We start from the raw sequence: 12,935 nt of genomic DNA, 5'->3' as shown, positions 1-12,935 counted from the left end.
ATTGATTTCACTACCTTTTTTTTTGCCCCTAAAGGCCTCCCCAGTTTACCTCATAAGCATACACTCATAGGCAATGCAAATGCATGAAAAGAATTCCCCCATTGCCCGCAGACATATGCATATACACGCTCCCACACGCACAAACACATCCGTCACTGTGACACACCCAGTTACAAGCACAGTATGCTGCTATAAAATACGACAGGGATCATCATACGCAACACATTTTAATTTGATTCTTATTTATGCACAACCGGAGAAATGTGACCATGTGCTTCAGCCCTCCCTTCTTCAGCCAATCCATTTTCACTAATAGCAGGATGCGCAAATTGGCACGTTTACATGCAACCATATTGCATGAAAAGAGATAAAGAGATTTGCACCAGATAGATGCACTCACTAAATGCATTGTTTTAATGGAATAATACACCATTGAAAAAATGTGTCTTCCACTTCACTAGCAAAGAGTGTAGGCACTATGTAGAGAGGGGAAGTGAATGATAACAGGTCATAAAGTACCTCCTGCCAGCCGTGTTCATCAGCTACCAGGGCCTCAGTCTTTGGAGGGCCTCTGGTTAGCTGACAAAGGCATACGCCCCAATCCTCTTACAGGATTGTGGCAGTATTTACAATGTGGGGCAGCTGCAATCCCCCCGCAAGGCTATTTAGATGTCACCACTCAAAATCAAAACAAGAGAACAGAAAAGGCCACAAAAATAAAAGCAAAGGAATGTCATCAAATATATGCCTTTCGTAAGGAACAGAGCTTAGTTAATGGTGGTAAGGAGTACGTGGCAATTAATTCAGAAGCTGAAGCCTTGCATATTTACAGATCTGTCTGTTGAGCACAAGAGACCACCCTGAGGATGTAATGTGGGTTGTGTAGACTATGAATCTGTGGTCCCTCTCTGCTGCTCTTGCTGTCTGTCTTTCTGGGCCAACTGCAGTTTCAGCGCCTGCAGCTGCCCTGGATAACTGCCCTGCCACATCACCATGGAGATGAAACACAGATCCTCGGCACAGAATGATCAGCTTGCTCGCTTGCTCCCCCGCCCCACCTTGCTACATCTCCATCTTACTACAGTGACGGTCACTCCCTCTATATTTCTTTTGGCAGGTACTACAACTCTCTCTCTCCCAGTAACCCATGTGATGATTAAGCCTGGTTATTTAATATGATTTCCTTTGATTGGAGAATGGGTGTTTCCTAAAGTTTTTATCATTATTCATTATTAACTCATTCATATTCAATGTGCACTAGTTTGCTCAAAAACACATTAGCTAAATGCAGTCTCTGCATTACTGAATACAATACCTGAAGGTGGACGGTGGCCCTCACAATTTACAGAGGTCTACAGTATCTAAACTGAAAATATCAGGGAATGAATACCTGGAATCTGCACACATCCCCTAAAAACAATTAATTGTTTCAATAAAGTTTGATTTCTGTGTGATTTCACATTGAATGTGTAAAAGATGACCAGAAACAGGGTGGAAGTTGAATTAGCCAAGAAATTCACAGCTGAAAACAATGTGGCATGTGAACACCAAACACAAGGCACTCAGTGGTTTCACAACTTCCTTCCAAATAAAATGATGTGGGCAAGGCCTTGATAAAACGTCAGCACTTGCCCAAGAAAAATGTAATCGAGGGTGTGGCCAGTTGTTGGCTCTGTGAGCTGCTGCTCCTTACAGGAAGCAGAAGTGCATTTTTTGGAACATGACTCAGGACACAGCTCACAGAGGACCAGAGCATTAAATCTCCAAAACCACTCTCCTCCTCATTCATTTCTCCCAATTTTTATCTGACCTCCTCCATGTTTATTTAAGTGTTTCCTTCTCTATTATACACCCCCTCAAAATACCTCATAATTTCTGCCTGTTTTTTCCTGTTTTACTTCTATTCACAGGATCCTGCACAAATCCGCTTATGGTCAGCTAGTTAGCCAAAAGCCAGTGGTTGCATGTTCCTTTGTTCTTGTATACAGCCAAAATTGATAGAAAAAAGTCACACAGAAAAGTAAAACAATCATAAGCGGGTGGATACAGGAACTGCTGGGCAGTGAGGTGAAAAGTCCATGAACATGCAATGGTAATCAGTGAGGAAACTGGAAGGACAGAGGTGGATATAGAAATCATCATGGCAAATGAATTGTGAGTATGCTTCTCTGTGTTAGGACTCTGTGTCAATAAATGTGGGTGTTGCATTTTAAAACTTATAATAATTAATAATCATTACTTTTATTTAAATAAATAATATTATTTATTGAAATAATAAACAGAACTATCCAGTGTCTGGCTCATTTGGTTAAGGAAACATTCCAGTGCATGAATAGGCCCCAAGACCGTATCAACGGCGACTGTGCCTGGTGGAACAGAAAGCCATCACATATACCTTAGCATCTCTTTAGCATCACCTAGGGTTAGGTTGAGTCGGAGGATTCATCATTATCAAGCGACCCCCGCTGGCCAATTTGGGCATGCCACGCTATTTATGAATGTGTCACACAGGCTTGGCTCTGCTCAAGCACGACGTGGGAGCTGTGTTCTGAAAAGAAGTAGGGCTGTGTTTGGGAGCACAGCACGCGCTTGTTTCCGCCCTGCCGAATTTCAGCGCTATTAGTGGTTTGAAAAAGAGATTTGGATAATATTTCATTTTTCAGCTGTGAGGATACCTTGAAACATATTTATAACCTTGTTCCCAATGACAATTGGCTTAGAAACAGCTTTATTTAGTCTGTGAAAGATTTAAATATAGTCTAAAGATGGGCTTTGTACTTCAATTTTGATTCCAGGCCAGAAAGGAATCAATGTGAAACAAAGGCCATTTCCTATAAGCCTAAATGTTCAGTTAATGTTCAGATTCGGTCTGAAAGCTGAAACAGTACCCACGCAAATCTTTAAGGACCAGGGCTTTTTGGTCGTTTTGGTCGGAAGAAAAACGCATTTTTATGAATTTATAAGGTCCAGATTACAGCTGGAGCCACATCAATCAAATTTCTGTAGAGGGAGCTGAATTATCTGAATTTTATACAGGATTTAAAACATCCAGGTTTTCCAAAACAGCACATTTTAGCTGTATTTTGTAGTGCTGTTGTGATTACTTCAGTAACGATGACAATGGAATATATTGTAGCTGTCAAGTCTACTGGCTAGTGGCTATGAAGTTGGCCACTTAAATATTTGGAAATAAATCGTTTTTCATACATGATCTTCAGCTGGAAAAGTGTAAAATAAATGTAAATGAAATGTAAAAATTGACATTTCTGCACAGTTTAAAAAAAAAAGAACAAATGGTTCACAATCCCATTTAGAACATATCTTGTCTTTCCTTAAATATCTAAATTTGTCCAACAGCGCCATCTTTTGGCGAACAGATGTGGTTACTTTACTCAAATATTTACACCACATTTCTGCAATGTCCTCTTCTGAAGAAATGCAAACACATGACACAGATCAGTCGTTCTGCTGAACATTCTAAGCAAAGGAGTTAATGGAGAGCTAGGTTAGAATCTGCGTTAATATCTGCGTCAAAATGAAATCACTGTCGATCAAGCAAAAAAGCTCACACCAACTATGCCACAGAAGTGCACTCTATTTTAAATGAGTTTCAAAATGTGTATTTGCTCTCGTGATCAGATAGTTTACTGATAACTACATTACTGTGGATTCTTCTAGAACTGTCTACCTGTTACAGACTAATACAGTACATTTCAGTAAATACTGCAACAGGTGGGGGTGCTGTTTGAGCCCATATACTGAAGGGTACTCAGGTAATGCAACCAGGAGCCTGGTATTGGCCATTTATTGTAAACATTGGGATAAAATAAAATAAAAAGCACCTTTAAACTATAGCAAATATTGTATATCTGGTTGTAATACAGATGCTAAATGCAAGCTCACCTAGAGCTCTTCTAACTGCAAGAAACCTATTGGTGTAACCCTAGATGACCAGCTCTCCTTCTCTAAATGTAGCTGCAGAGTTGAGAATGAAATCCTAAGAATTTTCCCCTTCCTTACCATCCACTCTACACAGCTTCTAGTCTCGGCCCTGGTACACTCACACCAGGACTATTGCATTTGTCCTCTCACTGGTGTTGGTATTTGCACCACTAAACTTCTTGCATATAGCCTAATACAGATTGCAGCTGCATGACTGGTCTCCAGTCTTCCCAAGCATGCTCATGTCACATCCTTCCTCATCTCACTCTACTTTGTACCTTTTAAAGCTGGATTCCAGTTTAAAACCTTGGTACAGGACATTTAAAGGCGCAGTTTCACCATACCTCCAATTAAACTCCATACACACCGTGGCCAGATCTCTGTTCTGCAACCTCATAGCAGCTAGCTCTCCCCTCTATTTGTGGTCATTTCTCTCAGTCAGAATACCGGTCTGTCGGCCCCACAGTGATGGGACCTACTTGACAGTGGCCAGGAGGAGAGCATAATCTTCCTGACCCCATTCATTTTGATTATGGTAGATTTTTAATGGTTTTATGTCTTTCTTTTTTGAGAATTTTACAGATGTAGTCTCTCTGCATGGTTCATGGTTAGCATAGTTAAGTAGCATTTGTGCTTTAGCGATGTTGCTTATTAACTTGGTTTGGTGATGCTGTTAACCAGATTGGTCACAATTTCTAATATTAATCAGGTGAATACACTTCTGTTGCTCTTAAATTGGAGGTTGTTCTGGATAAATAACAAAGCAATGTATACATACAGTATATACACATGTATTTCAAATCCTAGAGTTGTGTAAGATGTCACAAGTGTACATGCTTAACCATGTTCATAACGGCAAATGTAATAAATCAGGTCACATGATCATCTACGCGTGACAAGCAATGCTTTCTCTGGCTGCATACTTTGAGGAGAAATAAGGCATACACCTGAAGACAGGGCCAAGCTCCCCCCAGTTACTTTCCTGGTGTATGACATAATCAACAGTGGCTTTGCTCCCGGTTCTAGCATTTCTCTGCAGCAAAGGAGAGCCAAACTTTTAATCATAATGTTCTGACAATTAGTTAAACATTAGTTTGGATGACACAGCTAGGAATGAAATTGGATGGAATTAATGCAATGTAACTTGCACAATTCTATCACTTTGCAGAAGTATGTTCTAAAACTGCAGAGAAGAACGTCGAAGGAGAATGTAACAAAACGTAAGGTGGTGACAGATGGACTTCTAATGTTCATCTTTTGTGACTGTAGTTGCAGTTCCAGTGTGAAAAATCCATGAATAAATCCATGACTAAATGTAAATTGACCAAGTAGTGTCAAAGCTACGGCTGCCATTTTATTTTAGCAGCTACCACATACCTGACAAAACGTGTTACGGCTCCAGGAAGTACTAATCAGGGCCTCCGGGTTGCTCATGCCGTAAAGACACCCGTTCCGAAAACCGGCTACGGCCGGAGGTCCGCGTTGCTCTCGTTGCTCGTTAGCAGCCACTCCCGGTCAGACCGCCTGCGCGCGCACAAACCACATATGCTGACCTAGATGTACTTCTAGACTGGGCAGTATAAAACAGAGACCGGCAGTGTGGGGGAAAAAAAACGAGAATAGGCGTCACGTGAATCGAAGTCACGTGCCTGCCCTAAATAGGCGGGAAGGGTTGGAAGATCAACAGGTCCGGTTGAGTTCCGGTTTGGGGAACTAGGGGATAAAATTAGAATAAAATATTAATTTAAAAATAAAAGCACTATACGGAGAATTTCTTTTACCGTACGATGGCCTGCTTTCAGAAACAAGACCAGATCAAAACCTAGTACATGGCTGGACCGTCAATTGCTGTAACGTCATAACTCGGCGGACCAATGGTGTAACTTCATCACTCAGTGACTCAGCTGTGGCGGTACAGCCAAAAATGGCCTAATTCATTTAATTGCCAGATTAACTCTGGCCAGGGCCTTTCATAACCTCTGATCACAATACACACAATTAATCAAAGACAACAGTAGAAGTACTTAATTTATTTACACAATTTAAAGTACACAAATACAGTGGCAATACAAATGAGGAAAACTCTTACAAGTCTAGATTACCATAATTACACAGGATACAGCAGAGTGTGATGTCAGGAGGCGGGGCACGACTGGCCAGGATGTGAACAGAGGGCTGAACACCAGAACTGTGGGGAAAGTTCAGGAAGAAACCAGGGAGGGAGGGAGAGCAGCAATGCACTGCTTCACCAGCTGGAGATATATTCATTACATACCATTACAGATACTTTCAAAAGTTCCAGGTCATAACCTGCAAATCTGCAATTGCTGATCTAAATCAAGGAGGACGGCACAAAAACATTGAGTACACCTGCTGGAAGATTTTACCAAAACAAAAACAGAGTCAATTCTTGTGTCCGACTTTGCATTAGCAATTTGTTGAGACCGCAGACAAACAGCCATCAAGGCTGGCACTGTTTATGTTAAGAGTACTTTGCCATCAAATATTCTATAGAATTCCCTGACAACAGAAACCAGAGATCATCCAACTGTACACTCTCCCTACACAAGTGACAAACAGAATCCAGAGATCATCCAAATGCACCCCCTCCTCCACAATAGTGAAGTAGTCACTATTATTAACGTAGCTTGATAAGGATATAGGCAGCCTGTCTCTCACTTATTCCACAAAGTATTACCTAACTAACCAAACATGCAAGCCCGCACACATAGCACCGGAAGTCCTATTAGAGGGTTTTTACAGGTACTGATAGCCTTTGTAATGCGAGACATCCTTTAACCCAATAAATCACTTTCAAAGTTACAAGCTAAAACTTTAAAAGAAAAAAAAAAGTTTACATATAAATGTTTAAAAACAGTCTACGCTGACAGGTGCTGGATTTCTGCTGACTGGGCCTTGTGGTGTGGTGATCCTCTGCCATTAAGATTTCCAGAAGAAGAGGCCACTTGATTAACGAGCATTGAGACAGGAACACTCAAGTCACCCAGCTCAGCTCAGAGGTCCCGTCACTCACAGCAGGGCTGGGGACTTCAGCAAAATCCAAAAAAACTAAATCAAAAACATTTACATTTCTATAATACACATATTTCACAGTTTTAAAATAAAAAATAATATAAAGGAATGCAATGTACTGTACAGCAACAGTCAAGAGAAGTAGGCATTTGACAGCAGAACAGGAAACAAAACCCTCAAAAGAATAACCCAAATAATGCTAAATGAAGAAAGATTAACAAAACCACGACTTCAAGTTGCAAATGCTGGTTTCTCAATGAAGGTTTGCAGTTTTGTTTCCATGTGTCCGTTCATGACTTCACAGAGCTAAACTGAACAGCAGTAATCACCAGAGCTAAAACACACTAGAGGGTTTGATGGGAAACCAAGTCATTCAGTATCTTAAAATGATTAAATAATAAAAATGGCCAATTAAAATAAAAAATGTTTGCATCTGCATACTTTTGCCATTTTATTACATGAATTTCTTCCTGTGAATTCAGAGGACAGGAAGAAAGAAAAAAAATGGACTACCCATCTAAACAGACCGCAGCCTGCGGAAGTTAGCTTCATACAAACTACGTGAGAAATGAAGAGCCGAACAGACATGACAGTAACCGCGTGGATGCACAAGAGGACGATGAAGACGTTTAATCCAGCAGTGGGGAGGAGACGACGATGGCGGGAGAAGGGAGAGTGAGACCGGCTCGCATGGTGAAGCGTCCCTGGAAGGCCATGGCGGTGGCAGACAGCAGCGGCTCTCTGGAGCAGTCCTCCTCAGACGCCAGCACGGCAAAGGCAGCAACAGCGCAGACATGGAGGCCTTGAGTGTGTGTGTGTGAGAGAGAGAATGCGTGAGTGTGTGTGAATGCGTAAATGTGAGTGAGTGTGTGTGTGTGAGAGAGAGAATGCGTGAGTGTGTGTGTGTGTGTGTGTGTGTGAGAGAGAGAATGCGTGTGAGTGTGTGTGTGTGTGTGTGTGTGTGAGAGAGAGAATGCGTGAGTGTGTGTGTGTGTGTGTGTGTGTGTGTGAATGTGTGTGTGTAAGAGAGAATGCGTGAGTGTGTGTGTGAATGCGTGTGAGTGTGTGTGTGTGTGTGTGTGTGTGTGTGAGAGAGAGAATGCGTGAGTGTGTGTGTGTGTGTGTGTGTGTGAATGTGTGAGTGTATGTGCGTGCATGAGTATGCGTTTGTGTGTGTGTGTGTGCGTGCGTGTCTGTTTGCGTCAACAGAAAGGCCTGGAAGTCGTTCCATGTAATTGAAAGAGGAGCTCGTAGAGCTGGTTTTACTGCAGCCGCTGCGGAAGTGAGGTTGTTGGAATAGCACTAGTGACAATCAGCCATGCATTGTCCGCCTCCGTGGCGCGAGGTGGTGTCTCATCGAGGTGCAGCAGAGTGGAGACCGCTAGGGTTCACGCGAGACAGGATCTGCACAGGGACGGAGACGGAACGTTACTCCACTCTTCCTCACACACTCAACAAAAAAATCCCCAAAATCTCAATTCAGTGCGCAACATTTTAACACTTAAACTCTCCATTGTACCAGAGTAAATTACATACACCAAGGAGCCCGCATAACAACTGAAGGAAACGACTGAGCGGCTCCACTCTCATTAACAAACATCAATTTCAAATGAAGCTCTATAGCTTTAAAATTACTGATCGAGTTTCAACAGCCTGACTGTTCCCTAAACAAGCTCCTTGGAAACACCCAACCCACAATTGCCTTTTGCACTGCAATGCTCAGGGAAATGAGCCACACAACGGTCTCCATTGTATGACCAATGTCCCTCATTTCCATTACACATAGCCAGCAACAGAAATTCTGGGTCAAGCAAGGAACAATACAGAAAACAGTCATCCTGGGCTCTTCTGAAAATGGAACTAACAGAGCAGAGCAGCACAACATTTGGAAAAAAAAATTAAATGTTCGCAACATAGAAAGGAGTCGTTTACGATGAGATTGACCAGGCCTTGTGAGGAGGGAAGTGCAGGGATAGATGGTGAGTTAAGGGGTTACAGCACTGAGTGGAAGGAGAGACATGGTTTCCATGCTTCTAAAATGGACTGTCAATGAAGACATTTCCAAACATTTGCGACTGGAACAAGCCCGACATGGGTTCTCCATTGTCTTCATTCCTTTAACAGGAACTCACACACATTCACGTGACTTAAAGCATAAACTGTTAAGACCAGGGAGAGGAACACAATCACTTGAGCTGCTGTGCACAGAGTAAGGGGTCATGTGACCCTTCTTCAGGGAAGAGTCATCTCAAAGGAGGAGAGGAGGAGTTCAGACCCCTGCAAGGCCTACTGTCTTTGGCCTCATCAGGGGTCAGGTTACCAGGGTGTCTTCAGACATGCATCAACCAAAGTCACATGCAAAGCTAACTCTGCAGGATGAAACCAGTTCATAGTCTCTGACTGGTAACTGGTCGGCCAAAAGAACAGAAACCAGTCAAGCCATTTCAAATATTCAAGCATGCCAAATATTTGGACAGAAATGCGCTTAACGGTGGTTCTTTGATGGCGGGTGAGGCACAACTGGGTGGCATAAGCGTCGGATGGCGGCCATGATGAGCAGCATGCTGCGTGGTGCTCAGGCGTCAGGCAAAACCCAAGCAGCTGGCAGAGCTACTGTAGCACCGCACACAGGGAGAGCATGTACATGTAATGTACACACAGACACACGCACGCACACACAGCTAGCAGGGCATGCCACACAGCCCAAAAACGCTACTGCTGCGCACAGTGACTTCAAGAGCTTCCGCAAATATAGTTGTAGCGAAAAACCCGAACTATCGAAACCACGTGCTGATTCCAATGTACTTCTGGGGTAATTTCGATGCGTTAAATCACTGGGGAAGGCATCAATGAGCGGGTGAGGAATCCTGATCAAACAGTGATCTCCGTGTCCTCGTTTGACTCGCCTCTGCTTACCGAAAGCAGAGAGCAGCTGTTTGCGTGGGCGCTCCTCACGCTGAGGGATCATGGGGGAGCGCAATGGCCGAACCCAGAGCGAGCGGCAGGGCTTTAATCACGCAGTCTGAGGCTCAGAGCGCAGGGGCCCAGGCTGCTGAAGAGTGCCTGTTCACACGCAGTCTGAGGGTCAGAGCGCAGGGGCCCAGGCTGCTGAAGAGTGCCTGTTCACACGCAGTCTGAGGGTCAGAGCGCAGGGGCCCAGGCTGCTGAAGAGTGCCTGTTCACACGCAGTCTGAGGGTCAGAGCGCAGGGGCCCAGGCTGCTGAAGAGTGCCTGTTCACACGCAGTCTGAGGGTCAGAGCGCAGGGGCCCAGGCTGCTGAAGAGTGCCTGTTCACACGCAGTCTGAGGCTCAGAGCGCAGGGGCCCAGGCTGCTGAAGAGTGCCTGTTCACACGCAGTCTGAGGGTCAGAGCGCAGGGGCCCAGGCTGCTGAAGAGTGCCTGTTCACACGCATCAGGGTCAGAGCGCAGGGGCCCAGGCTGCGAAGAGTGCCTGTTCAAGACGTCTGAGGGTCAGGCAGGGGCAGGTGCTGAGAATGCCTGTCACACGCAGTTGAGGTCAGGCGCAGGGGCCCGGCTGCTGAAGAGTGCCTGTCTCGACGCATCTGAGGCTCAGAGCGCAGGGAGCCCAGGGTGCTGAAGAGGCCTGTTCACACGCAGTCTGAGGCTCAGAGCGCAGGGGCCCAGGCTGCTGAAGAGTGCCTGTTCACACGCAGTCTGAGGGTCAGAGCGCAGGGGCCCAGGCTGCTGAAGAGTGCCTGTTCACACGCAGTCTGAGGCTCAGAGCGCAGGGGCCCAGGCTGCTGACGAGCGCAGTGAACAGCCCCACACTCAGCACTCGGCCATTCCACACAAACAAGCTGCGTGTGATAATCCTGTAGCCGCAGGGCCATTTAGGAAATCAGGGGGAGGGGAGGGGCTGGGATGGACTGGGCTGGACTGGGCTGGGCTGGGCTGGCATACTACTGCCGTGTCACTCAAACAGACTCTCACAGCTTCATCTTACATATTGAGCTTCTTTATTTTACAACAGCAAATTTAGTCTCTTATTACCGAACCTTACCACAGGTCCACTCAAGGAACGTCAATTTGGTTACTAAAACTTTGGCGTTCGAGGAATATGAATTGCATGACTGTTATGACTTTTCAGTGTGATTGCTACCATTAAACTAAATATTTCTGCAGCAAGTGGAATGTTTAAGGTAGTATGTTGCTTAAAGGGATGGGAAATCGCAGTTTGAGGCGTGTATATGCAGTCTATTACGATGGGACCCAACTGAAACTCACCCAGTGCCGCCTTCAAACAAGAACGTGGCGAGCAGCTACTTGCCGTGGTGATCGAAGGGAATGCTATTCTGAGGTGGGGGGAAAAGACAGCCATTTGTGAAGAAGGGAATACATCACACTGTGGAAAGCACAGGAAAAACAGTGCTCCAAAGAAACAAAAAAACCCTAAAAAAAACAGGAACACATCTTTCCTGTCGTCGGCTCTTATTTTTGGGAGCACTGTCCAGTCACCATGACGTCATAACCCAACCTGTGGTGGTGGAAGGCGGCAGTGAAAAACACAGCAACTCCAACAGCGCCAGAAAAACCACGATGGAGTAGCTGCAACATTTCAGTAAAACAGGTAAACACGAAATGGCCACACGCAGCTCAAAGGAGCAAGTCAGACTAAATGTGGGAATAAAATGTCCAAGTTGCAATGCAAAGCTCCAACAAAGCAGAAGACTCATGCTAGGGCTGGATTACCAAGTCATGTCAGCAGACATGCTGGCGCCATCTCATTCCAAACGCCAGCTTCCAGACAGAAACACAGTTTGCAGGGTGTGTGTTCTGCCCTTAAGGCAGAGGCCATGTGGGACCCTAAACACACATGCGCTCTGGAGCACCTTTCAATCAAACACCACATGCCAACAGCCAGGTTAGCTACAGGGCTGACCCCACCTGACCACTCAGGGCAATGCCGCGCTCACACGCATCAGTACTGCAGCCGCAGGCAGAGTGCGATGTGCTACCTTTCAGAATCTCCCTCTCTCTCACACCGTGTCTTTCGCTCTCTCTCTCTGTCTCTCACTCTCTCTCACTCACTCTCTGTCTCTCGCTCACTCTCTCTTTCTCTCTGGCTCAGATCCACTCCAACACAATATCTAGAGTGCAACTGAGCCGGTGTCCAGCACAAGGACATGTAGTTCATTTTCTTTACTGTGGCTAAACCAGGCTACATCTCTGGCAGTCTCTGGTGTTTTTCATAAGCAGAATTACTGACTTCATGAAAGGAACTTTAACACAGCAAGGATACTGCACTAAACAATACATTTAAGAGGTCTACACATTTAAGTACAACAATCCCACAACACTAGATATCCAGAGACCTGGAAAGAATAAGGGACAGAAACCAGTTTGACTTGATAATATACAATACACACATTACTCGATAATTAATACATTGCATTATGACAGACAAACATTGTCCAACACTCTGCAGATGTGCCTAGGTCAAACTAAATCAGTAGCTGAATCATCTAGTATATAAACAGCAAATGACCCTTTCAGCCAAAGAACTGGACAAAAGCTCACTTTAGATTTGTCTTCACACCAGTTTCAAATGCCTAACAACAGCAGGCCAAGAGGCCTGAGCAACTGCCTGGACTGTATGAGATGAGTCAGGGCTAATCCCAAATAAATCCTGGGTTAGCAAAAGTTTGAGGAGGAATACTGCGTTGTTGTTGCAGATTAAATTTTCCTTCTGGAAAGTACACGACATGAGTAAATTACACTAGCCACTGGTATGAGCTGTTGCACTTGAAGGCCCCCAGGGGGCGCTGTGTTGCTCTGGCTGTTACCTGTGAAGTGGACATGCGGGAGGTGTCCTGCCGCCCGGTCAGGTCAGAGGAGGAGATGTTGACAGGGGCTCCGCGGTGTAATCTCATGCTGACCTTCCTCTCTCGCTCCATTCCTGAAAGGGATAAAAAAAAGCGAAGGCTGCAACAAACTGCATC

The 12,935-nt window shown here is 44.9% G+C and overlaps 2 protein-coding genes across 4 annotated transcripts in view; both read right to left on the bottom strand.

The window, feature by feature from the left end:
- Positions 1-5,455, bottom strand: part of ccdc57 (coiled-coil domain containing 57) — a 61,581-nt gene extending 56,126 nt beyond the window's left edge. Inside the window, exon 1 of the mRNA XM_064323110.1 lies at positions 5,320-5,455. The gene's annotated coding sequence lies outside the window, so the exon portion shown is untranslated. The remainder of the gene's footprint in view (positions 1-5,319) is intronic.
- Positions 5,456-5,957: 502 nt separating this feature from the next.
- The window catches only part of LOC135248450 (casein kinase I), a 30,558-nt gene continuing 23,580 nt past the window's right edge, over positions 5,958-12,935 (bottom strand). For 2 of the 3 annotated variants that reach the window (XM_064323116.1, XM_064323118.1), the window contains 2 exons: positions 12,780-12,892; positions 5,958-8,379 (listed from right to left, as the gene is read on the bottom strand). In XM_064323116.1, the coding sequence (XP_064179186.1) occupies positions 8,329-8,379; positions 12,780-12,892 (164 nt within the window). In that variant the 3' untranslated portion in view covers positions 5,958-8,328. Of the gene's footprint in view, positions 8,380-11,220; positions 11,289-12,779; positions 12,893-12,935 lie in introns of all 3 variants that reach the window. The other variant, XM_064323117.1, reaches the window with a different exon arrangement.

Source organism: Anguilla rostrata, chromosome 2 (genome assembly GCF_018555375.3).
Source record: "Anguilla rostrata isolate EN2019 chromosome 2, ASM1855537v3, whole genome shotgun sequence".
NCBI lineage: Eukaryota > Metazoa > Chordata > Actinopteri > Anguilliformes > Anguillidae > Anguilla > Anguilla rostrata.
This window is presented reverse-complemented; position numbering and strand designations above follow the sequence as displayed.